Below are 26,618 nucleotides of genomic sequence, written 5' to 3'. Positions count from 1 at the left end.
TGGATAATCGTGCCTTTGGGGCCAGGCCTTGGCCTACTCCCCCTTTTTGTTTTTGTAAAATTTCTTTGAGGCTTCTATGAGCCCTCTCAATGATTCCTTGACCTTGGGGATTGTATGGGATACCATGTTTTAATTGAACCTCCATCATTTTGCAGAACTCATTGAAGGCTTTGCCTATATAGGCTGGTCCATTATCAGTTTTTAATATTTTTGGTTTGCCCCATGCGGCCCAAGCCGCCAGGCAATGATTGATCACATTAGACACTTTTTCACCTGTTTCTGCTGTTGCAAATATGACGTGAGAACAGGTGTCTGTGGAAACATGAACATATTTAAGAGTCCCAAACTCCTGTATATGTGTGATGTCCATCTGCCAAACATCACCAGGGATCAAACCTCGAGGGTTTACTCCCATCGGTATGGCAGGTTTGTATGTGGCACAGGAGTCATATAGTCGCACGATATCTCGTGCATCTGCTCTAGAAACATGGAAATGGTTTGCTAGTGTCCTGGCATTAACATGAAATTTATCATGGAAGGCACGGGCTCGCTCGATTGGTGTTAGTAAGGTAAAAATCCATAACGGGCGAGTGGCAGTATCAGCAGCCGCATTCCCCTGTGCCATGGGCCCTGGCAGGGATGTATGTGCTCTTATGTGGGTGGTGAAGACCTTATGGTGTCTGTTCTGAAGCAATGTCTGGATAGACAGGAACAGCCCAGCCACTGTGGAAGTGGATCTAATTAAACCGGCAGTCTCAAGCACTTGCATAGCATTGACCACATACCTAGAATCGGAGACAATGTTAATGGCCTCTGAGAACCGTTCAAGAATCATTTTAACGATCTGTAGTTCCACCACCTGAGGCTGATCTGGTTTAAATTGTATGGTAACCGGGGGCTTGCCTAGGATCACATAGGCGCCTATCCCCGTCTTAGAGCCATCTGTGTATATTGTAGTTGCTGGGACTAATGGCTCAGAGGCAGTAACCTTTGGAAAAATTATAGGGTGCTGAGTGACAAATGACAAGATGAACACCCATATAAGTCTGGAGGCGACACTGAGGTCCACACCTGCTGACCCAGGGGTGGCCCTTGTTGAAGGCTGCCACCCTGAGCTGTCCTGTCTCTGGGGCGGGGGCCCGTCTGTGAAGGGGGCCCCCTCTGGCCGTTTTTTGGCTCTCTAGCATCTTGTCCACAAATACGGTTGCCCTGAGCATCAAAGACCGACCTACACTCCTCAGCTTTGTGTGATCCCCTCTTGCATCGCCCACAAACATATGGTTCTTCATTCCTAGGGCGAGGCCTAGCATCTGTATTGTTTGGGCAGTGACGTTTAATGTGTCCTGGCTCCCCGCAGGCAAAACACCCTTTAGCCTTACATTCCCCTCCTGACCCGCGAGGTCCCCTCTGCTGTACAGCCGCGGCCAGGAGAGCAGCCACTCCCGAGTTGGAGAGCGGCCCCCCTATCTCTCTGCATATCCTAATCCAGGCGTTGAGGTCCTTGTTCTTATGAGGAGCTATCGCTGCCTTGCACTCCTTTGTACATTGCTCGAAAATCAGCTGCCTTACCAGCGGTCGAGCCACTCCCGGATCAGAGAATATCTTATCGGCAGCATCTTGCATTCGGGCCACAAAGTCAACAAATGGCTCTGTGGTACCCTGAATTATTTTTGAAAGACACAAGGAGGCTGTTCCGGCACCACTTACTTGCTTCCAGGCGCGGAGCCCTATGGCATTGATTTGTTCATAGACAGCGCCGGGGAACTGAGTCTGATCATCAGCGTGCCGACCTTCTCCCATAAGCATTTCCTTGTTCCACCCCCGGTTTCCTCGATTGGCGTTTTTCTCAGCCTGCTCGGCAGAGAACTCTGCATACCAGGCTCGCCAATCCAGGTAACTGCCCGAGGGCAGACAGGCCTTTGCCAGCTGAATCCAGTCCGCGGGGGTGAGGGGCCCAGAAGACAGATTCTCCAGCATGGCAATGGTGTAAGGCGCAGTCGGCCCAAAGGTTGTAACTGCATTTTTAAGTTCTCTAATCTGCTTTATCTCAAAAGGCTCCCATACATTGCGTCCCTGGCCCATAGCTACTTGTACAGGAAATATCTCGTAGGGGCCACTATCTATCCCAGGTGGATGTACCTCATGAGACAAGCGTCCCCCCTGCCAAAGCCGCCTGTAAAAATACCGACCCGCCGGCGGCGGAGCATAAGACGGCGGCCGTGATTGGGCGGAAAATGGGGGCCCGTGCATCACTTCCTGTTCTGGCGAAAGGGGAGGGAGCTCCCAGGCGGCCGCCTCGTGGCGAGGGATCGCCTCCCTCTCGCGCCGGGGCGCACTCAGGAGCTCTCTACTCCTCCGCAGACCAGGTTGAGCAGAGCGCAATTCGCGGCGCAACGCTGGAAAAGAACCCTGTGACTCCTTATCGAGCGACTTGGGCTCCTGACAGCTGGTCTCTTTGGCCTCCTTGCCATTCAACTTTCCCTCGTCCTCGGAGTCAGACGACTCCGAGGCTAGAGCCCCGTCCTTCTCCTTAGCATCTTTGTTCCCCTTGACGGGCCCCTCTCGGGAGCTCCCTGACTGGGCCTGCTCAAATACCCTGCGTACTTTTGTAAGCTCTTGAGAGCTTTCTCCACAACCACCCTCGCTCTTAGTGTTGCTACCTAGCATGTTTCCCATCTTTTAATATGTTACTCACCGCGTGAGGCCCAAGGAATCCGCCACTTACGCGTGAGCCTGAGGGGAGTCTAAAAGCCCTGTAGGTGCGCGCCACCCAGAGCCCAGGCTTATCCCCAACTCACCTGTCTCGCAGCTCTGTACTGGAGCGTTGTCCACTTCCACGTCGCGGGGGTGATCAGTCCCCGGGCGGGCCTCCAAATGTCGATGTCCGCTCCCGGCCGGCAGGAAGGACACACGACAAAGTCTGGTAGTGGACAACCTTTTCTTTTTATTTTCCTTCTCCGTACAGCCTGCCCTGGGTTCTCCCAGCTGAAGCCTCCTCTGGTCCGCTCCCCGCGGCTCCTTTTGTGCTTCAGTCTGCCCCAAAGCCTCTACCGGTCCGCTCTCCGCGGCTCCTTTTGGGCTTCTACTTCAGGGCTTCTATCTGGCTTCCTCTTCCGCCCAGGGGTGGCACCGGTATATATACGGGTACAGTGTCCAATCATGTTAAAGTAAGCAAGGCAAGCTGATTGGCTAACATCATCAGTTGCCAGGCAGACTATATTGTTGAGCGGGTTGTTTACGCGGTAAGCAGGAAACTAACATATTCGATGGGAGGGGTAATCTACCTCAGGCCTCACTCTTTACTACAGGCCTCACGTCCGCCAAGTGAGGCGACCGGGCTCGGGGCTGCGGCTCCCAACAGTATACTATGCGGAAATAGGTTGATTCTATTTTCTGTTGCAAGTTATTTGTGATTATATCTGTATGATACTTAGGATAAAGTGTGTCTAAATTTTTTAAATGAAAATATTTGAGTGTTTCAAGTTTATTTTTATGTTTTTTTTTTTTTTAATTTTTTAGGTGCTGTGGCCCTCAGGAATCTTGAAATTAAAGAAAATGCTTTGGTAGGTTTTAACTATGAGAATTTGTAATGTTAGTACATTTGACTAAGGATAGTTCCTCCTGATTCAGTTTTCCACCTTAAATTATTTGTTTGAGAAAATGTTTTAGAAGTTATTTTTACAAAATGTGTACTTCGAAAATTGAGCTTTAATTTCCTAGAAGCATGGTCTTATAGTTTATTTTTTCCCATTTAAAAATATTTATAGCAGTTTTATTCCCATATGGATTTATTTTTAGTGATTAGCTTATCCTCTAGTTGTTTTCAAGTTTTATTTCTGAACACTATTTTGATATGTTCAATTCAGTTTCATGAATTTATCTATAATTTTGTGTAATCCTCAATGTATTTTTATAACTTTTTCACATTTCCTCTTAGCTCTGTAGTCTGTTTCCATTTCTTCATAGACTCTGGACATTTTGCTTTATGGCAAACTGGAATTTTCAATCCTGTCTTCCTACCCACACAAATTTGCATGTATCAGCTTTCCATATATCAGTAGCGTATATCAGATCTTTCTTTTTAATGATCAAATTATCCTGCACTGTGTACATATAGTGTATTTTATTTCTTCATTTAGTTTTTCACATATACTTTAGCTGTTTCTGCCTTTTTGGTGTCAGGACTACCACAATGAGTATTGGTGTTCATGTGTGTATGTCCCGGACCTTATTTTCGTTTCCTTTGGTTATAAACCTACAAGTAGAATTGCTGAATCATTGGTAATTCTATTATTTAGCTTTTTCAGGAACCACAAGTTCTTCCATACTATTAATTCCCTTTTACATTCCTTTTAGTAGTGCACAAGAGTTCTAATTTCTCTATATTCTCTGAATCTTCCAACATTTGTTATCTTCTGCTTTTATTTGGTAACTACTATTCTCATGGGTACAAAATGATACCTGGTTTTGATTATTAGTGCCCTAACATTTGCCCAATGACTGGTAATGTTGAGAAAATTTTGGTATGCTTATTGCCAGTTATATATGTTCTTTGGAGAAATGTTTTTAAAGTCTATTTCCATTTTAAAATTAGGTTTTGTTGTTGTGTAGTTGAAGTTTTGAAGTTTATTTTGTATTCAACATGTTGATCCCTTACTATAATTGTGATTTGCAAAATTTTTTCCCTATTTCAAAAGTTTCCTTAACTCTGTTTATAGTGTCCTTTGATGCACAAAAGTCTCTAGTTTGATAAAGGTGAATTCATCTACTTTTTGAAATTGCCTATGCTTTTGTTATTTCCAAGAATAATTACCAAATCGGATGTCATGAAGATTTCTCGTTATGTTTTGCTCTAAGTGTTTTATGTTTTAGCTCTTTTTTTAGTTTTGTGACATTTTGAGTTTTTTGTGTTTGTGGTACTGAGGATTAAATCCTTTTGATAATTTTGAGTTCAGATCTAGCTAAGTCACTAACTTACTGCGGCTGAGTGCGAACTTGTGATTCTTCTGCCTCAGCCTTTTGCGTATGAGGGTTATAGGCACTGGCCACTGTGCCAAGATTTAAGTTTTACAAATGGTATAAGACACAGATTCAGCCTTGTATCTTTGTAACTGGTGTCATCCTGGCACTTCTTATTGTAAATGCTGTCCTTTTCCACTTTGAATGGAGAAAAATCGTTTGAGAAAATTTTTACAAAATAAAAGTTGTAAGTCCTTTTGAAGCACAAATTGACAGTAACTCTCCTTTTTAAAAAAAATATAAATGTGATAATCTCATATGTATAGGTTTTTTTGATCAGTATTAATGTAGACCTTTCATTTTAAGACAAGTTCTGAATTTTAGTGACTTGAGAATATTGCATTTAAATTCTTAGCAATTTGAATAAATATTGAAGAATGTATAAGGTAATTAAAAAACTCTTCAAATAATTTTGGGAAGAAAAAAGTAGTCATGTATTGCTCAGTTTTTTATATATTAATAATTTACTTGTTTATTTACTTTTTTGTAGAGTCAGCTGGATGTACCATTTAAAGTTAAAGTTGGTCATATAGGTAAGCCATACATCTGGAATGTTCTTACTGGATGTGCAACCAGAATAATCTCTGTAATGTAAACTTTCTGTGGTTCTGAGCCTTAGTTTAAAATCCAGTAATCATGTATTCTTAGATGAAGCTTAGTTGTGTGGCTTAAAAAGTATTGTGACGTTCATATTTTCCTTGCCCTTTGGCACTCAATACCTGTGTGATTAAGCAATGACACATCTTATTAAGTGTTAAGAGTTGAGTTGAGAGCCAAAGTGTTGTATCTAGCAAAGGCTTACCTGTCTCAATTTTTTAGGTTTCTGGTTAGTTACCATTTCAATATTTTTTCTGGTGCCAGACATGTGGTGTAAAGAGCATGGTCTGAATTATCTGGACATGGTAGCCAGGAGCCAGTGTGAAAACTTGGGTGTGCTCTGGAAGTTTTTCTGGTTTTCTAGTAGTTATTGTGCTGTTTCTTGGTTTGTGTTACTTTGTCTGTGTTTGTAGTTTAGCCTTTTAAGTATTGATTGGGCGGAAACTGATTGAATTCATTTTGGTTTTAGTTTAGCACCTAATGAGAGATACGGGTCTAGATTCAATCTTTTGCCTGAGGCTTTGGCATATTTAAAACCCGTCAGGATTCTTAGCTTTTTGTAATTTTAGTAGTTTAAGTATCATGCAAGATGGTATTTTGTTAGGATTATGAAAATTTTGTTAGTGTTTTCTAGTCAGATTTGTATGTTACTGAAGCTAGCTATATCATGGTGTCATTGGGAGATAGGTATTCTGAAAGCTTGCCTAAACGTGCAGTGAAGATTTCATAATTTTGTATACTATACTAATAGTTGATATTAAACCATATGCCACAAAAAGTTTTCATCCATATATATACCTGCCATATTTTCTTTGTCCATTCATCTGTGAATGGGCATATAAGTTGCTTCCAAGATTAAGCTATTAACAGTTACACTGCTGTAAAAATGGGTATGTATGTATCACTATAATATGATGTCTCTAATCCTTTCAGGAAGAAACCTAGAAGGAGAATAGGGTCTGTATAAATTTTAGGATTGTTTTCTCTACTTCTGTGAGGAATGTTATGGCATTTTCATTGTGATTACATTACACTTCTATAGAAGTTTTGGAAGTACAGGCATTTTGATAGTATTGGCTCTCCTTATTCAGGAACAAGGGATATCTTTGCATTTTGTAATATCATCTTTGATGTCTCTTTTCAGAATTTTCATTGTAGAGGTCTTAGATACTTAATTTTTTTGATGTATTGTGAATAATACTGTTTCTTAGTTTCTTTTTCAGTTGGGCTTATTATTGGTATACAGGAATGGTATTGATATTTGTTTGATTTTTAATTAATCATGAGTATTTTGGTTGAAATTTTTGTTTCTTAATCCATTTTGCCTAAGTATGTCTTTTGATTGTGGAATTTAGACCGTTCACATAGAATGTTACTGCTATAAGGTATTAACTTACTCAAATCATTGCATTAATTTTTCCTTCACTGATTTTCTTTCCTCTGCTCCCATCTGCTCACCCAGCTTAGTGTATTTATTCTATTAGACTTTGTGGCATTATTGATTTCATTTTCTCCATGATAGCCTTCAGAATTTTTGGTGGTGCTGCTTTGGTGGTCATGAATTTCCTAAGGTGTTCTTTATCATTGAAAGACCTTATTCCTCCATCTGTTTTGAAAGATAATTTTGCAAGTTGTATGTCTGGTTTAAAAGTTGTTTTTAGGGCTTGAAACACTTGTGGCTTTTAAGGCTTGTTTTGAGACATCTGCTGTTACTCTAATGTGTTTAACCCTTATGGGTGATTCTTTGCTTTTCTCTCACAGCTTTTAATATTTTGCCTATGTTGGATCAGTTTTTTGTGTGTAATGTGTTATGAAGAAGCTACTTTTTGATTGTGGTTATTTGGAATTCTGTATACCTTAGTTTATGTTTAATTCTATTAATTTGGAACATTAATATGCTATTATTTCTGTACACTTTTTAATGCCATTGTGCTATGTTAGTTTTCATGAATTCCAGTTCATCTTATTCTTTGCAGTTGCTGTATCTGGTCTTCATATTCTCTCCTTGTATTAAAGTACCTCTGAATAATTGTTTTCAGAGACCGTCCTTTGATTCTTTCACTCTGTCCTAATGTTGGTCACTTCTGATGCCTCTAATTTCAGTAGAATTTTTAATATCCTGGATTTCTGTCTGAAATTTTTCTATAGACTCACAATTCTTTGCTAACTTGGTCACTTACGTATGATTTTGTTTAGCTTATCTACCTTTTTTAGTGTCTTCTATAACTTTGATGATGATTACGTTTAAGTCCATCACTGTTTAGTTATATTGTCTTCATGCTCACTGACTGAGCACCTTATTGATATGTTTTTAAATTTCTGTTCTTTGGACTAATTTGTGCTTGCAGTTTTTGATTCACATCTCCTTGTTCCCTGTGAATGAGATTTGGGAAAGTTGAGAGTTTTTGTCTTGTCCTCTGTTTCTATTGTTTTTGTGGTTTGCTTTGTGCTGAAGATTATGGGCCTTTTTATATTGGAAAGACTTTGTTGCTAGTGTAGAGATCTTTTTAGTTAAGTGTCCGCTTTTCGTTGATGTACTCTTGGCGTAGATACTTATAGACCTTTGTCAAGATTAACCACCTCCATTAATTTGGGAGGGGAAGATACAGTGTAATTGGCCCAGTAACCAGGTTACACTAGTATTGTTAATGACACAAAGGTAATCTTGATATTAATCTATTAACATACAGAGTAATATATAGATTAATACATTGATATTTATATTAATATGCAAATTAAGACTATTAATACCAACAATTGTACCACCCTGCTAAATCAAGTTATATAAACTTTTAAAAACTGGCCAAAAGTCAGTGAATTTTTACACTGTTACTGTATTTTATTGTAGGTACAATTAACTTTATGATAAGTTATGTATCAGTAGAGAGCTGGGGTTTGTAGCTCAGTGGTACAGATCAGGCCCTAAATTAGACCCCAGCATCAGCGAGAGAAAAAAAAAAATAGTATGTCTGTACACACAGATGTACATATACGTATCTGAAGGGTCGATAAGATTTCCTTTAGTGCCTGCCTTTGGAGCCTTACTTTCCTTACCTTTCCTGCCTGCTTTTGTTTTCAATTGAGAGTAAGATAATTTTCAGTGGTAATACAAAGCGTGGAAAGGTACACTGGATTAAACATTTTGAGAATCATTTAAACTTTGTCAATGTTTATTATGTTTATCCATTGGACACTGAGTTTCTTGAAAAGAAATGGGTTTAACTTTTACTGTGTTTTTACCACTTAGCATATTACCTAGTAAGTATTAGGGATACAGTTTGTTGAATTAAGATGTATGCATTTCTAAATGAGTGGTACAGCAGTACAGTACAGTTCTATAGGAAAGTATTTTCTCTTTGCTTGTTGGGTATTTTAGTCTTAATGATCTTTCAAAGATCTTTTGTTTGACAGAAGATAAATTGATGGTAAACCTAGATTGAATGAATAATATCCTTGTACTTCTTTTTTTTTGTATGTAGGCACTCTCAACCTTGTAATTCCATGGAAAAACCTTTATACTCAACCAGTTGTAGCTGTATTGGAAGAAATTTATTTGCTCATAGTGCCTTCTTCTAGTAAGTAAAATTTTAAAAATAAAACTTAAATGATTTTTCTTTAAAAATTGCTTCATGGTAGAAAACTAGAGTAGTAAAGTACAAACTAAAGAATTGGCTAACAGAAAATGATCCAGAAAAGTAGTCAGCATGTCCTCATGATGATGGTTTTGATTTGTGAATGTTGGAAAAAGGTAATAAATTATTCTCCTATAGATAGAAAAGTTTATATATATCTTATACATATATTTGCTTATAATGCTTTTGAGGAATCTTTTGAGCTATTTTAATATTTTTAATATTTTTCAAACTAAATTTATTCTAAATTTTTGTAGACTGTGAATTAAAAATTATTTTCAAGGATACTTTTGGATGAGTATTTTTAGATGTAATTAAGATTCTTCCTTTTTATGCTTTATTCAGGAATAAAATATGATCCTTTAAAAGAAGAAAAACAACTCATGGAAGCAAAGCAGCAAGAATTAAAAAGGATAGAAGAAACAAAACAAAAAGTAGATCAAGGTAAAGAAAGTAAGACCAGTGAGAATAAAAGTTCTAAATATTTATCATAGAATATTTTTCTCTGAAAGCACTTGAGATTATTTAATAAATATGAGAGAATTTTATTCTAGTTTGTACAGAAATTTTACCTTGCAAAAATTCATTTTAAGGCAGATATGTCTGGCTTATAAGTATTAGGTTAGTGTTTATGATAGCAATTATTTTTATCAAGTATGTTTCCCTTCCTTTCTAGATTTTGTTCTTGTATTCTGCTTGTATCACTTCTTTACCATTTGAAGGTACTTAGCCTCTGGATATATTTATTTTTGCCTCAGTCTCCTCTGGTGTCACATCTTTTTCTGTTTAACCTATAGTTGCTTTTTCATTATGGAAGAAGTGTCCCTGAGAAATCTGATTTCTTTTCGCCTATGCTTGGGTCACCATCACTAGCTACTTTTTTTTGTATAGTACAGAAGCTACTTTTAACTAGTTTGGTCTTTATTCTGTAAGTGTACTGTAGCCTTTTCTTATTTTAAAACATAAAGTCACCTTAATGTAGTTATCTTCATTGAACAATTAAACATTTTAAAAGTATACGTATGTGGACTTATATTCTTGCCTTGCATTAATTCTTTCATTAAGTGAAAAATAAACTCAAACAGCAGTATTTTACCTGTTAACAAACATTAGTGGAGCTTTAACATAATCTCGGGCAATACCACACGTAGTTCTATTTTCTTGGGCACATTGCTTTCATCCTGGGTAGTCATTTATCCCTAACCCCTGTCTTCTCTTTGCCTTGTTTCTTAGTTTCTAATTTTAAAATTATTTTGTCAAAATAATACAGCTTTAAAAACTAAACAAGAGTCATTAAAAAAAAAAAAAAAAAAAAAAGGATTTCCCTGACTCAGCCTTTGACCCTACTCTCTCCAGAACTGTCATTGCTACATAAGACACTCACACCTCCATTGCTTGGTTTATTAAATATTTGTGGGAAGTGCTTCCTTTTTCGATGGACTCTGAAGGTTGACCAAGTAGTATCATATTTACTACTGAGCCAAATTATATCTCTTAACTACATATTATACGTTTAACTATGTAATTTCTAGCTCAACTTCCTGTTTTGCTTGTTAAAGCTAAGTGGATTTGGGTGTGACCTTATTATGTAAACTTATTTACCTCTATTTTGCCTTTTCTCTCTGTGTATTCCATATTTCAAGAGTATGGAGCCTGTTAGGTCAATTATCTATCTTTTTTTTTTTTTTTTTGAGACAAGGTCTTGCTGTGCAGTTCAGGCTTGCCTTGAACTCACAGTGATCCTCCTGCCTCAGCCTCCCAAGTGCTGGAATTACAAACCTGTGCCCCCACACCCCGCTCAATTTTCTATAGAATAGTAAGTGCTTGCTTTCTCAGTAGGTTGGAAAATGAGTAAGAGTTTGGCTGTTGACTTGAGGGCGAAGAATGCTGGAAGTTTATTAATTATACAGACTTTAAACCAGTTCTTATGTTATCTCTCCCTTTATCTTGTTCACTGATTGTCGTTTCTGTTTTGTGGACTCTCAGATTCCTAAACCTTTCCAGGGCTAGGTTTTTAAACTGATGATGTATTTGAGTGGCATCTCCATGTATGTTTGTTGAGAATTTGTCTCTTCTGGCTCAGGCCATCTGTTTTTCAGTTCTAAATTCCTTTTGCTGCTTCATGTGTTCTCTTTGCTGTCGTCTTGCTTTGACTTTAGGGATTTATGCATCTTTTTTTAACCCTTCTTTTTTGTTTCAGTGAAGTTTTGCTGAGGAATAGAGAAAGGCATGTAGTCTTCAATGTTTGATCAGAAATCCATCCTATGGATACTTTGTCTAAAATATAAATGTTTTTATTTGTCCTTTTTTTTTTTGAGACTAGAGTTTTGCTCTATAGTTCAGACTGGTTTAGAACTCACTCTGTAGCCCAAGCTGGCCATGAACTCTTGGAAATCCTGCCTTTACCTCCCAGCATGTACAAACAAGTATCTGTTTGAGTTCCAGCTTTTGATTTTCTTTAGTGAATGCTCAAAAGTAGAATTGCTGGATCATGTGGTAATTATCTGTTGAATTTTAAAGAACCACTATACTGTTCCTAGAGTGTCTGCACATTTTGCATTCCGTTAGTGACTCATAAGGTTTCCAGTTTTTCTACATCTTTTCATGTATTATTTTGAGATGAGCTTTCCTAGTTAGATAAATGATACTGTATACATTCCAGTTTTGATTTACATTTTTTTTTTAATGTACTGGGAATCAATCTCAGGGCCTCAGGCATGCAGATGCTGCATCACCGAGCTGAATTCCTGACCCTTTATTTGTCTAATGATCATTGAAGTTGAAATTTTTTTTTCATGTGATATTAATCATTTATATACCTTCTTTTGGAAATGTCTATTGACGTTCTTTGCTCATTTTTATCCAGGTTATCTTTCTTTGTCACTATTGAGCTGTACAGTTCTTTCTGTATTATGAATATTATATTCCAAATCAGAGAATATAGTTTACTAATATTTCCCACTCTATGGACTACCTTTCTACTCTTGATAATGTCATTTTGCTGCTCATTTTTTATGGTTTTTATTTCTTCGCTCCTTACATTCATGGTTTCTGTTAAATAATGGTGCTTATTTATAATGGCTATTTTAATGTCTGTGTCTACTAATTGCATCTTGTATGATATTTGTTGGTCTGTTTTTATTGACTGGTTTTCCTCTCAGTTCTACTTCACAGTTCACAGCTTCCCTACAGATCCATATTTGTTGGGTCATTTAACCTCTGTGACTGCTGTCATCACTGAGACTTTGCCTTGCTGTCCTATGTGTCATTAGTGCTGAACAGCCACGAGTGGTGGTGCACATCTGAGAGACTGAGTCATGGGAATCCTGAGTGTGACTCCGGCCTGAGCAGTTGAGCAGGCTTGGGTGTAGCTCAGTGTGAAGGCTCTCAGTTCTCAGTGTGCCCCACCTACCCACCCCAACACAATATACATGAACACAAGGTTAGAGTTTGGTTTAGCAGACCTCAAGTTCCTTTTTGATCATGTTGATCCTTTCCAGTTGTTTTTAAGTTTCCTCATGGTGGACATAGGCTTTGTTTGAAGTCTAACTTTCCAAATGGATGTAAAGGTTTGACTCTTCCGGAGTGTTCTCTGGTAGTGCCAGTGGTTCCATGAAACTTAGGTTCAAATTGGACACAATTCAAAGGTCTCCTTCCTTGTGGGCGCTTGGCCACCCTCGCAGTAACCCAGACCATATTTCTGGGCTGCTTCCTGGAGTTTTACATTAGGTATGTGTAGAGAAATATTTTGCAGAGGAATCAAAGGACATGGTGGATTCTGGAACTCTGTCTCTGGACTGTTCTCTCCGTATTCCATATTCTCTGCTTCCCATTGCAACAGTGCTTGGAGCTCACATAAGGCTTTCTTTCCTTGTTTTTGACTCTGCTTCTTTCACTCTTTAGTCCTTAGGCACAAACTAGAATCTTTGACAAAAACATAAGCCCTTCAGTAAGTGCCCACAGGAACACAGCTTAACACGCACAGTGTGTTCCCACAGCAATAAAGGACACGCTGACCTGTCTCCTGCTCTTATGAAGGGCTGAGCTCCCCCATTTAAGCTGAGTAGCAAGGTGCCTTGCTGTGCCGTGATGAAGAAGTTACAAGCTGTCAAGGTCCAGCATCTGGTGTGGAGGAAGACAGAATGACATAGTGTGGCATGGTTCTTCTGCAGGAGTCAAAGGCATCTAGCAGAGACAGCACAGATCTAAGTAAAGTGGAAGCCCACCCACCTGCTGCGGACTAGGGCCCAGCGGCAGTCAGCCTCTATAATCCACCATCCTTATGGCCACCTGTAGCCGCGATGCCAGCTGGAAGGGATCTGTTCTAGAGAAGGGGTTGCATGTGTACATACTTGCACTTAGATGCACAGAAGTGCAGTGGTGCAGACACACACTCGTCACTGTCATGTCCAGTGTAAGTCGAATAGTGGCTGGCTGTCCTTGCTGCGTAGGAAACCCTGTCCTGACTCTTCTGGGCACAGAGGCTGCATGCCACGCAGGGTCACAGTGTGAGGGTCACAGTTGAAGACCCCAGTGGGTTAAGGCTGATGGAGCCGTATTGGAGCATGGGTTATGCCCATTTGACACCCAGTAAGCACAGGGCAGTCTCACAGCAGTTAGCCTCAGCACAGTGCATACGCAGGCGGGACACCTCACTTCCCATGTGCTATCTCAGTGTCCTTGCTGTTCCCACAGGAGTGCTCCACCACTGTACTGACTGTGTGGGTGATGCTGGGACTGTCTGATCTTTTATTTCTGTTCTTCTGGAAAATGTTGAAAGTGGAGATACCATTTTCCTAAAAATGGATCAGGATGTTTTTTCATCCTTGTTTGAAATGAGACAGGAAACTGTAATTTCCTACTTTATATCATTGAGGGAAGAGCATGCTGTATTAAAATATTTTTATATCTAAGCATGGATAACTTAACAGTGATACCAGTAATTTTTAGGGGAAATTTTTGCTTTGCTGCTCTTACTGGCTTTTCTTACATATGCCTGTTGTAATTCTTAATATTCATTGTTTCTCATATTTTTGTAGACTCAGGCATAGTTAGATTAATTATAAAATCTAATGTCAATAAATTTTACATTAGGGGCATTAGTCTTTGAACAAGAAGCTAGCCAGCTTTTGAAAAATTGGCACATTCTGTTTTTGAAATTCTTTTGGTATGAAAGAATTTGGAAAACAGACTATTAGTGTTCTATTTAAAAATATATATTTTTCTTTAACAAGGGAATATATTACTTGAATATGTAGATATTATAGGGTGTGTATTTCACTGAAGTTAAAAGGAATATTTGCAATTGTAGAACAACATCAGAATGAGAAGCAAGATACTTTTGCAGAAAAATTAGTCACTCAGATCATAAAAAATCTTCAGGTGAAAATTTCCAACATTCATATCCGTTATGAAGATGATGTAAGTATCTTATTATGTGATTTTAAAAGTATGTTCGTGTGTAAATTTTTTCATAGTTTATTGGCACTGTGTAATGGCCAGCCAGTTAGATTGCTGGGAGGTAGAGGAAGAGATGATGTGATTTTTCTCTTTTTATACTTGTAGTTGTGATTTTTAGTCCTTAGAGGCAAGTGCTTAGTTATACTTTCTTTAAACTGTTCAAACTTCAGATCAGACAGGAAGATGCCTTTGGATTTATAGATTTCAGTTATGTATGTTTAAGTAAGCTATTTTTACCTCCTGGGTAGAGTATGGGTTTACAGATCAGTAGAGTTAGACCTATTTGGTGTTAAACAGTTCATTGTTCTCCTGAACACATAATTGTTTGCATGAGTGTCAGTCTCTTTTGTAACTATAAACTGAAAATATGGTAATATAATACAACACTAATACATTAATATTTAGTATTTCAGTTTGCTTTAGGAAAAATATAGGAAAAAATTTATTTAGAAAAGTGGTAGTTTTTGAATATTTGAGATAAGATATTTCTCAGAAAGTTAGGGTTTTCTATAGAATGAATTTTGTCCAAATGCTAAAAAAATCTGAATAAGGTTTACTTTTTTCCTCTTTAGATTACAAATCGAAACAAACCACTGTCCTTTGGTGTTTCCCTTCAAAATCTCAGCATGCAGGTACTTTATGAAACTTGACAACACAATTGCTTGTTTCCTTGTTTTTGACCACCAGTGAGCTCGTCAAGAGCAAAGAATTTTTTGTAGTCATTTAATAGGAATTACAGGAAATTGGTCTTCGGATATTAGTAGTAATACTATACTTCTATGTGTGTCTATAAGAAATTGGACTTCCATTTTAAATGTAATGATCGTTTTCTGCTGTTCTTTTTTTCCTTTTCAGACAACTGATCAAAACTGGGTTCCATCTTTACATGATGAAACTGAGATGAGACTATTTCGTAAGGTAAAATAAATAAATATCCTTGGACTTGATGAAAAAGACTTTTGAAAAAAGACGTTATAAACATAGACATGGATTTTTGTAAATTGTGTTTATTTGCTGAACTCTGATATTGGTCAGTTAATTACGTGACACTTCTGAAAACAGCGTATGTTAAAAATGCTTCAAAGGAAATGAGACGTAATAAACTTGATTTTATTTTCAGTTAATCCGATTGGATAATCTTTTTGCCTATTGGAATGTGAAATCTCCAATGTTTTATCTTTACGATTATGATGAATCATTGGTAAGTTTTTTTGATATATGTTGGTATTATATTTTGTGTAATTATTGTCAGTAATAATAATTCATTGTCAGCAACTAAAAATTAGAGTCAGAATTGTTTTCTCGGCAAAATCCATGACTTTTTATAGAAATGGTGAATTGTACAAATAGATGCATGTGTGCAAACACACCTTAATAGGTGGCAGAGCATTCTTTTGTAGTTTGATACTGTATTTAATCACTTGAATATATTACCACAGCAAAGTTCTGAGTTTGAGTTTATTTTTTAAAAATTGCTTTTAAACATATAGATAATAGAATTTTATAGAATAAAGATATATTGGCATGAATGTAAATAAAAGCAATTTATCTTTTAATAGGACAGCTTGAGGAATGGCATTGTCAATAAAAAAAATGTTCTAAGAGGTTATGATTTTGGTAAGTATATTCTGTAAAATAAGGAATTAGATTAAAAGTAATCAGTATAAAGTTTACATTAATATTGATGATAACATTCTGATCTTTTCTATATAGTTTACTGTGGGAGAGCTTTTGGCTGTATTTCAAAGTTATGAGGGGAAATGTCTATTACCAGGTGTGTGTGTGTGTCTGTGTCTGTGTGTGTGTGTGTATGGGTGGGTGAAGAACTCAGGGCCTCATGCAAGTGCTCTACCATTGAACTGAATCACCTTAACCCCTTGTGCTCACTTGTTTGTTGTTTGTTTTTTGACATAAGGTCTTGCTGTGCAGTTTAGGCTGGTCCCGAACTCACTATGTAGCCCAGACTGGCTTTGAACGTGCATCAGTCCTTCTTCCGCAGCCTCAGAAGGGCTGAGATTACAGGCATATGCCACCACTCCCCTTGTATATTGTGCTGACTCTTAAAATGTTTTCTCTCTTTTTTTAAAATTGTTTCATTTTCTTATAGGAAATGAACAGATGAGTTAATTACTGTTCATGTTAATGATTCTCAAATTTATCACTTTAGGTTTGAACTATCTGTCTTTTGCTCTAATCATTTTATACTATATTAGGGTCTGATGAGGAAATAGAATTGCATGATAATTTCGACAGGAAATGATTACTATAAAGAATTTTTAATAATGAAAGAGGATTGCACTAATAGGGGAATGGCTAGTAAAAAGTAGAGAAAATACTAAAGAGTATAGGATAAGTAAGAAAAAGGAACAACCCTACCTTCAGATTAAGATGGGACATCTAAAGAAGAAAGCCTTCCCTCAGGCTTGAGATCTCAAACTTGTTGAAGACAATTTCTGCTCACTGAATGGCGGGAAGACCTAGTGCAATGCTGGAAAGTCACATTCTGAAATATTTTGAAACTTTTTCTTTTACTGAGCCTCATGGGGTGGATGGTGTCTCATTGTGAATATTTTACTGCAGAACTTCTAGAGCAGGGTACTGGTAGAGTTGCTGGCAGCTGCTAGCTCCTGTGCACTGCAAAAGGTTTTGTTGAAGAAGACCTTCACGCTGTAGGATCCAGACACTTAGAGAAGCCACCTGCCTGTTGAGTACGAGCTGGGTGTTAGAGAATCATACCTCTGCAGAAGCTTGTTGGACGAGTACATTGGAAACAGGCAGTATAATTCTTTCCTCCTGTGGTGTCTTTACAGTGTTTTGTATTGTAAAGCTTAATGTTATGCTGGCTGTAAGAGGAAAAAATATTTAAAGGACTGTTTTTCATGGCTGATAATCATGATTTTGGAGCTCAGAGGCAATAAATTGATAAGTGGGATACTTACTAGGGAGGGAAAAAGGTTCTGGAAGGAGGTGCCTGTTTTTTTCTTCCTGCTTTTTATTTATTTATTTTATTTTTTGATGCTAGGGATTAAACTCACAAGCTCATGCTTGTCAGGCTGGCACTTACACCACTGAGCTAAATCCCCGGCCCCCTGCCTTTATGTTTAATTGGAGAAATGACAGCATATTTACAGGCTGAGCTGGGAATGATCCAATACAACATGAAAAATTAATGATTCAGGAAAGATGGCAAATCTCTGGATCAGTGCAGGTGAAAGGATTGGAGTGTAGTGCACAGGTGGAGAGTTTTGCTGCAAGTAGGAATGTGGTCAGTTCATCCACAAGGTACAGGCTGGTTAGAGAAGTCCTAGTATTGCTAGATGACTGGATACAATGGAGTGCAATGGAAGTTTGTGGAATTTCTCTTCTGAGTTCATTTTATTTATTTTAACTCAGGTGTTGGGAGAATGTGGAGTGAATCTACTAGGTTACTGTTCCTAAAATATGGGTCCAACTGGTAGCATCACTTGGGAAACATTTAGAAATACAGCTTTTTTTAGGGTTTATCCCAGGGCATACTGATAATGTTGAAAATTAATTGGCTAGAGTAGCGGTTGGGCATATATAATATGTTAAATATTTTACATTTAGTAGTCTATATTCAGCCTCTGATACATTTTCTTCTTTGTTTCTTTTAAACAACCCTTTAAAAATACTGTGTTCAAATCATTCTTGGCTAAAAGATCATACAGAAGTAGGCTGTGGCATGAATTTGGTCAGTCTCTGGATTAAAGAATTGTTATGTTATTGCTTACCAGTGTTAAGGACTTACTGAAGATTCACATTAATGTGGGACCAATAAGTATGGTTGATACTTTCTTTTCCAGCCACATTTAGCTTCTAGGTACGTGTGAGGAGGACATGGGTGTAGCCGATCAAGTACTGGCAAAGAAAAGTACAAAGGACCAAGATAATGCAAGAAGATGATTAAAATAACTGATGATAGGAGAGTAAGATTGTGGGGGGATGGAAAGTTGATGAATGGACACTAAATTACACTTAGGAGCAAGGAGTTCTGATGTGCTATTAAACAGTGGGTTGACCATAAGATAATACAGTGTGGTACATTTTAAGACCTAGGAAGAAGGATTTAAAAAATTGTACTATAAAGAAATGATGACTGTTTCAGGAGATACGCTTGATCAGTTATAAACATTACACAGTGTATATGTGTATCAAAACAGTACGATACTCCATTAGTAGGTACAATATTTGTGTTTGTGTCTCAGTTAAAAAAATAAACTAAAAATACAGGCCTTCAAAGCAGTAAGAAAAAATGATGATGGATTTTTAGCAGAATAGGGATAGAGCTGAGAACATGCAGCAGAGCAGGATAAAGAAAAGGTGCCAGGTAGTGATTATATTCTGATAAATGTTTTTGAATGCTTAAGGTGTAAAAGATAAAGTTCTAGTCCTTTGAGATAATTAAAATGAGAGTATCTGAAATTTGTACACAAATTATAATTTAAAACTTAATCTCTATCTAAAGTCTATTACTGGTTTCCCTCGTGAAGTTACTATTTTAGTACTATTGGTTGAACCAAGCAGGCAGTCCTGGGTACAATCTTGTCTTTTTTCCCCTTTTATTAAAAATGGAAAGGAGGAACAGGTAAAAGAAGTTGAATTTAGAAATAATTTCATCATAAAATGGAATTTATAACTTCCTCAACACTTCTAATATTCTTTCAAACAGTATACTTTTATTAAAACCATTTTATTGGATTATTTTCCTTTAAAGTGACTATTCCTGCTTTTAAGGATTATATTGTTGTTTTAAGTAGTTTAGTTACCCTTTAATTTTATTTACAAAACAAAAGAATTGCAAGTACAAAAAGATAAAAGAATCTTATCCACTAATTAAGGAACAGTTTATCTCAGAAATCATGGCAGTGTGGACATTTAGCAACTTTACAGGCATAAATGAAATAAAAATGAGTGTTTGCAGCCTGATCTTTTTAGTGCTTTGAGACTTGAAATATAGTTTTATTTAATATTTTCACTTTATGTTGTTTTACAGTCTTTCGCCCCATATCTGCTAATGCCAAACTCCAGATGAATCGCCGATCAGATTTTGACTTCTCTGACCCCAAAATAAACTTGGAAGTTGAGTTACATAAAATAGCAATTGAATTTAATAAACCGCAGGTGATTTTGTTTGATGAAATTTTAAATTTGATGAATTTTAAATTTTGAATTAAAATATAAGCAAAACTAAGATTCGAAATATTTTTCTAAAATTTGTGTTATATGGCAATTTCTTTTAAAAGTTGATAATTTAATTTTTGTCTTCAACAATTGAAGTAAGATTTTGAAGTATTTAAGAGCTTTTATTTTTCCATTCTTTAGTATTTCAGTGTTGTGGAGCTTCTTGAGTCAGTTGACATGATGAAACAAAATCTGCCTTACAGGAAGTTCAAACCTGATGTGCCTCTTCATCATCACGCCAAGGAATGGTAAAATGCCTTAAGGCTTTTACTTAAGATTAGGACATAAAAGCAAGTTTAACGTAAAGATATTGTTTAACAACTTTCTGTCAGTAAGACAAAGTACTTGCTGCCCACAACTGAAATTAAGGAGATCTGTTTGGCTCACAGATTCCGAAGGGCTCAGTCTACAGTTGACAGGCTTCAGGGCAGAAGTGGCTTGGTTAGTGTTGTGGCAGAGGAAAGCTGCTGCAGGCAAGTGGTAGCCCTCCAGGAATCAGAGGACAGAGAGAGGGCTCCAGGACTGTTCCAGGTCCCTGCCAGCCACAAGAGATGTTGGAGGGACATTCCCATTTAAACCATAGCAGATACATTTTATGGTCTGTTGCAAAGTATGTAATTTGTCTCTAGCAACGTATGTGCTTTTGCTTATTGTAATGAAAGTTGACTCAAGGGATTCTATAACAATTTATAACTGGGGACACTGAAATGTAGTTTTCAGTTACATAGAGGAATCAGTCTTTTTCCAGTTATTAAACTACATTTTGGTTTATTTTCTAGGACTTGCATTTTTTTTCTCTTCCCTTCCCCCTGCTTGTCCTCCACACTTTTCTTTCAGATTCATCAAGCCTTTAGTACTAAAGTTCTGTTTTAAGGCCTGGAAAGGTTATGGGAGCCTACTTAATATGTATTTAAAAATTCAAAAATCTTACTCCAATTTTTAAGCTATTTTCTAGTTAGTTGATGTTACAGTTATTCAACTAATTGACCTGAAGAATTAACTTGCAGTTCTTTGGGTAACATGTGATACAATGCCAATTCTTGTACAGAGCTACTGTGTTCTAAACAAAATTGAATGGTTTGCTTATTTTCACTATGGAAGCAGGTAAAGTTAATAATGGAGGACTGGGGATTTAGCTCAACGGCATAAGCACCTGCCTTGCAAGCAGGCGGTCACCCCCGGTACCGATATAAAAAAAAGTTAATAATGGATTGTTATATAGACATGGGGAAAGTAGTTGTTCAGATAGTATGACTTTCCTAGTCTTTCATGTTATGCATTCCTTTAAGGTTCACACTGTTGGTCTGTGAGTGTTAAGCATTTCTTTCTTTATTTTATTTCCTTTTTTAAAAAACTAGGTGGAATTATGCTATACGTGGTGTTCTTGAAGTAAATGTTGGCCCCAAATTACGAATGTGGTCGTGGAAGCATATTAATGCACATAGACAAAAAATGAAGCAGTATAAAGAACTGTATAAAAAAAAGCTAACAAGTAAGAAGCCATCTGGTGAAATTCTCATGTCTTTGGAGGTTAGCATTAAAGAACTGTGTTTGAGTTTTTTGCACTGTATTACACCTCCTTTGTCTTTATTGAGTAATCCTGATTATTTGTTGCAATTTTTACTGTTGGACTGTATTTTCTTCTATTTAGACATTTTTGTGCTCTTACCCATTTACTATAAGTTCTGGTGCGAGGCTGTTAGCTTTTAAAATTTAGTGGAGTATCTTTAATCTTAGGGAATTTGAGTTGAAGCAAATTGAAGCTTCACTCTTAAATTCAAAGCCTAAAAAGCATTTACTATGTCCTTTTGAAATTTTTCTGTTGATTTCAAACCTGTAAGTTATCTGGCACCGATCCATTTCTGCTATGTTGTTAGGCAGTTACACACTGTACATTGTTTTCTGCTTTCTGTATGTGCAATATTAGTTGTTATTGATGTGCCTGTGCTCAAATACGTCTTGTCTTTCTGTTCAGTTTTTTAAAAATTTATTTAAGAGAAACAAAGACACAGAAGAAAAAAACAAGAAACAAACAACAACAACAAACCCAAAACAATAAACAGTGTAGATTGTCAAAACAAGATGATAGAAAGTCAACCATGATTACAATGTTGTTACCTTCAAAAGTGTTGCTTACATTAGACATGGAAAATTGATCTAATCATATGAATATTAACTGTTCTTTTCCAACAACTTAATACAGTTAGTACTATAGTCACCTTAGCTATCTTATGTGTGTATGTATATATCTGTGTGGTGTTCTTGAAGTAAATGTTAGCCCCAAATTACGAATGTGGTTGTGGAAGCATATTAGTGAACATAGACAAAAATTGAAGTAGCATATTCAAGAACTGTATAAAAAATACAAACTGTATAAAAAAGACAAATTTATGTCTTCTTTCCTCTTTTCCCCTATCCCAGTTACTTTTCTTCTTTGAGCAGATTACCCTTATTCTTTTGGGAAAATGCCCAGAAGTGGAATAGCTGATCAAATGGAACCTCTAGTCCTCGCTTTGTGAGGAATCTCCACACTGATTTTACAGGGGTTGCACCAGTCCACACTCCCACCAACAGTGGAGAAGGGTTCTTTTTTCCACAGCCCCTTCAGCATTTGTTATTGGCCAATTTCTTGATCTTGGCCATTTTTTCTGAAGTGAGATGGTTTCTCAGTGTTGTTTTAATTTGCATTTCTGTTTGTTCTTGGTGGGCTGTTGGACTGAGATTGCATCTTGCTGCTTTATTTTGTCATTTTCCTTTGGGACCTGTGTGGCTGGCCAGGCACCCTCCCAATGGGCTGCACTGGGATGCTGTCCTGGGCAGAGCTTTGATCTTCCCCTATCTATGTAGCTTGCTGGGGCACACCCCTGAACTGTGGTGCTGGAGCCTTGTGCTGTGATGGGCAGAGCTCAGAATCGTCAGGACCCACTGGCTAGGCCAATCACCCCTTAGGGATGGCTCTGGGGCTCTGGGCTGGGCAGGGGTTGGTACCTCTGTAACCTGTGAGACTGGCTGGGCATTGCCCTGATGGATTGCACTGGGATGATGGGCTGGGCAGAGCTAGGGTCCTCCATGCAACTAGCCAGGACACAGCTCCAGAATGTGGGGCCAGAGGCTTGCGCCTGGCTGGGTGGAGTTCAAAACCTCCAAGATCCAGGAGGCTAGCCAGAATGGACCCCCAGAATGTGGGGTCAAGGCCTTGTACTTGACTTGTACTTGGCTGGGAGAAGTTTAGATCCAGACCATGTAGCTAGCTGGGATGCCTCCAGAGCAAGGTTCTGGGGCCTTACTCCTGGCTGGGTGGAGTTCAGAACCTCCAGGGCCCATGGGGCTAGCCTGGATGCACTCCTGAACTGTGGCACTGGGGCCTTGTGCTGTCTCTGCTATCTCAAGATTTTTGCTTGTCCCTAAAGTTCTGTTTAAGTTGTATCTGTTTCATGAACTTTCCTGTGCTTAAATCCTATCTCGTGCATAACCTTCCCTGAACTTTCTGCCCATAAGTAGCTTTTTCTCTTAATTCTTGGGCTGTCTCTAGAAATTTTGTGTTTAACTATCCATCTTGAGGTGTTATTCTTATATTAGTCTTACCTTTTAGCATTATGGTGTATTTTAAAAGGGACTATTTTACCAGATTATTAAATCTATCCTCTGAGGATAGATATCTTCTTGAAATTTTTAGGTTTTATTTTAAAGGGAGTAAAATTAAACACAATAAAACAGAACAAAATAGGACAGAAGAAAGCAATGGAAGAGATACAAATTTCAAAGCTAAATGACCGGAGATCTTCACTAGCTATCATATTGTCTCTTGTTTTCTTCCAAATAGTTGTCTATGTCTTCGCATCCAGAGAATTCATACAAAACAATACAGTATAAAACTGATCTGAACAGAATGAGGAAGGTGTTTTAGGTCTTCAAAGCCAGACAATAGAGAAGTCACTAATGGCTGTTGTAGATTCTTTTCAAAATAGCTGTTCATACTTTCATGTATATTGAAGTTCAACAAAACAGGCTAAAATAACACCATTAATTAGAACAAAGCGAAACAAGGATAAAAGTATTTGCCTTCAAAGAAATGGTAGAAGGAAATCCCCCCTGTTTGCTACATTGCCTATGGTCAACCTCTCAAGGGATGTCCAGATCACAAGTTCCCACTTGCTAAGGGCGGAGGGGTGGGATGTGTGTGATGTTTGATTCTCAGCCTGGGCACCTGTAGGCTCACAGCCACTCACCAGGATGGGGAGAGGTTGCTCAGTTTCCCAGTGCTCCAGGTCCCAGCATGATACGGGTCCCAGTAAAGGCTACTGGCTCTCTTCCTGGGCCGCCGGAGCCTGCCATGCTCACAGTTGCTCACGGGGTGGGGGTAGTGGGGGGTTGCTTCAAGCCGTTTCTTTCTAATGAATTGACCATTTCACTGCCCAAGTTCTGAAATGGTCCACAGACCATAGAATGACATCTCTTTAGACTTCTGCTTGAAACCAACAGCATTAAGAAGCTGCCGGCCTTGATTCAGGGCCAATATCTTCTTGAAATGTAATCATTCTGAATCTAGGACAGATTTCTCATTAGTAGTAAAATGTGGTTTGAGCATGAAACTTGAAAGTAATCATAAGGATAGATAGGTATGATGAAAGATTTAGCTTATCTCAATTCATTCCAAACATCTTTGGAAAGTGAACAAGTTAAAAACAAGTCTTAAGTCTATCTAAGTCTGCTTGGAATATCCTGATGATAGTGTAATATGAGGAATTTATAGTTACGTTTTTAGTTTCAAATACGCTTTTTATGTTTAGCTGTAGTTAAAACCCAAGTTAGTTAGTTAACTTTAAAATACATGTATGGTGTCTTTCAGTGTGTGACTAACTCTGTTTATAGTTGTAATTCTTGTAGGTATTGCAGGTGTAGCTTCTTTGTTCAAAATGCTGCTCTGTTCTAGTAACTTGTAAGCTGATTGTGCAGACGTTTTCTTTCAGAATTTAATATATATATCTTATATAGATTGGTTGGTGTCTTCTTCCTATCCTTCCTTTAGTTGAGAAACTTGATGTATTATGTACACCTTTTTATGTGAAGTTAACATTTTTATTTATATTTTCAGGAATTGGAGAAAACCCTGGATGTCTTCAATATAACTATAGTGAGACAACAGGCAGAAGTTGAGGTAATGTCAGATTATCATTCAGTTATTAAGAGCAAATTAAATTGTATGACAGATTTGTAATGTCATCAATATCATGCTGTAAAATACTGTTTCCTTCAGAGAGTTCAAATTTACTTTTGTGTGTTATAAGACAACTTGAGTTAATCTTTGCCACATGAATTTAAGTCAGACAAATTTTTATAGAAAAAAATTTTTATTAATAATTGGGCTTACCATATATTCATAGTTCTTGTGAAGCTGAAAAGGTAGTTATTTTCTGTACATGTTACCATGTCTTGTAAGATGGTAGGGAGAAGTATGTGGCAATCTGAAGTTCTTTTGGCTGATGTTCCAGTTACTATGTTCAGTCGTCTGTGTATCTTGTTTGTGTTTGCTCACTTAGGTAGATACATTTTGGAAATACAGGCTTGTAGTTCTTTTTTTCTTTTTACTAAGTTTATTTGTACATTTTAAGTATACATAATGATCACATATATCATGGGGAATTTGAACCTGTACATGTTACAACTTGATTCTTTTTTTCCCCATTCACCACTGGAACTTCATTCTTCTTCCCTCATTTCCAAAAGCCTTAATTTTTTTCTTTTTTCAGCATTTTTTGTTTCTTCTTTCCATCCTCCGCCTTCCCTAGTTCCCCATCCCATTTGACTGTTTTTTTCCTGTTTCACTGCTGTTTCACAGTATTTGTTACACTTTTTTTTTTGTACCAGGGTTTGAACTCACGACTGCACAATTGCAAGGCAGGTGCTTATGCTGCTGAGCTAAATCCCCAGCCCCTGTTACACATTTTTGTCCTTATGCGCACTTTGGGTTTCTAACACCTTAGAAACAATGAGTTATTTACATGTGTCTGATTTATTTCACTTGAGTATGGTCTCAAGATGTATCCATTTACTTAGAAATGAGTTTATCCTTTATGGTTCAATAATACTCCATTGTATAAAAGCATATCTCACATCATTAGTAAACTCATTTGGAAGAGGCAAAGGCAATTCTGGGCAACAAAGACAAGACAGGGGCATCAAAATTCCAGGATTTCAAATTACACTACAGAGTTACTGTGATTAAAAACAGCATGGCATTAGAAAAAAAAAAAAAAAAAAACCCAAAGGATCAGTAGAATAGATTAGAAGATGTAGAAACAACTCTAGATATACTCAGCTACCTTACCTTTGACAAAGGAGCCAAACACCTTCAGTAGAAGATGTTTAATAGATGATACTGGAAAAACTGTTTTTCCACATGTTGAAGATTAAAACCAGACCTGTATCTTTCACCATATACTGTACTAAAATTAAAATGGATCAAATATCTAACTATTAAAACAGAAACATTTAATCTGCTGGAAGGAAAATAGGTAGAACTTTTAAAGACATAGGCATAGGCAAAGACTTTATGAACAAAACCCCAATTGCACAGGAACTATTACAGAGAGTCAACAACTGGGATCTCATCTTTTTAGAAAGCTTTTGCACAGCAAGAGAAATTGCCAACAAAGTGAAGAGACAATCCAATATGGCAAAATATTTTGCCAACTGTTCTCAGACAAA

At 37.5% G+C, this 26,618-nt stretch overlaps 1 protein-coding gene and 1 non-coding gene across 5 annotated transcripts in view; one reads left to right on the top strand and one right to left on the bottom strand.

The window, feature by feature from the left end:
- Vps13a (vacuolar protein sorting 13 homolog A) overlaps positions 1 to 26,618 on the top strand; it is a 228,565-nt gene that overhangs the window by 11,241 nt on the left and 190,706 nt on the right. For 3 of the 4 annotated variants that reach the window (XM_063249548.1, XM_063249554.1, XM_063249562.1), the window contains exons 2-14: positions 3,520 to 3,563; positions 5,510 to 5,552; positions 9,096 to 9,191; positions 9,594 to 9,692; positions 14,560 to 14,669; positions 15,281 to 15,340; positions 15,564 to 15,626; positions 15,829 to 15,909; positions 16,268 to 16,325; positions 19,723 to 19,850; positions 20,052 to 20,158; positions 21,269 to 21,440; positions 25,006 to 25,068. In XM_063249548.1, the coding sequence (XP_063105618.1) occupies positions 3,520 to 3,563; positions 5,510 to 5,552; positions 9,096 to 9,191; positions 9,594 to 9,692; positions 14,560 to 14,669; positions 15,281 to 15,340; positions 15,564 to 15,626; positions 15,829 to 15,909; positions 16,268 to 16,325; positions 19,723 to 19,850; positions 20,052 to 20,158; positions 21,269 to 21,440; positions 25,006 to 25,068 (1,124 nt within the window). Of the gene's footprint in view, positions 1 to 3,519; positions 3,564 to 5,509; positions 5,553 to 9,095; positions 9,192 to 9,593; positions 9,693 to 14,559; positions 14,670 to 15,280; positions 15,341 to 15,563; positions 15,627 to 15,828; positions 15,910 to 16,267; positions 16,326 to 19,722; positions 19,851 to 20,051; positions 20,159 to 21,268; positions 21,441 to 25,005; positions 25,069 to 26,618 lie in introns of those variants that run through there. The other variant, XM_063249570.1, reaches the window with a different exon arrangement.
- Positions 24,290 to 24,426, bottom strand: LOC111757529 (small nucleolar RNA SNORA2/SNORA34 family). The gene has a single exon (XR_002791856.1). It is a non-coding gene; the product is annotated as a small nucleolar RNA SNORA2/SNORA34 family (small nucleolar RNA).

The sequence above is a fragment of the Cavia porcellus genome, unplaced genomic scaffold (assembly GCF_034190915.1).
Source record: "Cavia porcellus strain 051 isolate PalLab524CR breed Dunkin Hartley unplaced genomic scaffold, mCavPor4.1 scaffold_1, whole genome shotgun sequence".
NCBI classification, from domain to species: Eukaryota; Metazoa; Chordata; class Mammalia; order Rodentia; family Caviidae; genus Cavia; species Cavia porcellus.
The sequence above is the reverse complement of the archived record's forward strand: the minus strand, read 5'-3'. Positions and strand labels throughout refer to the sequence as shown.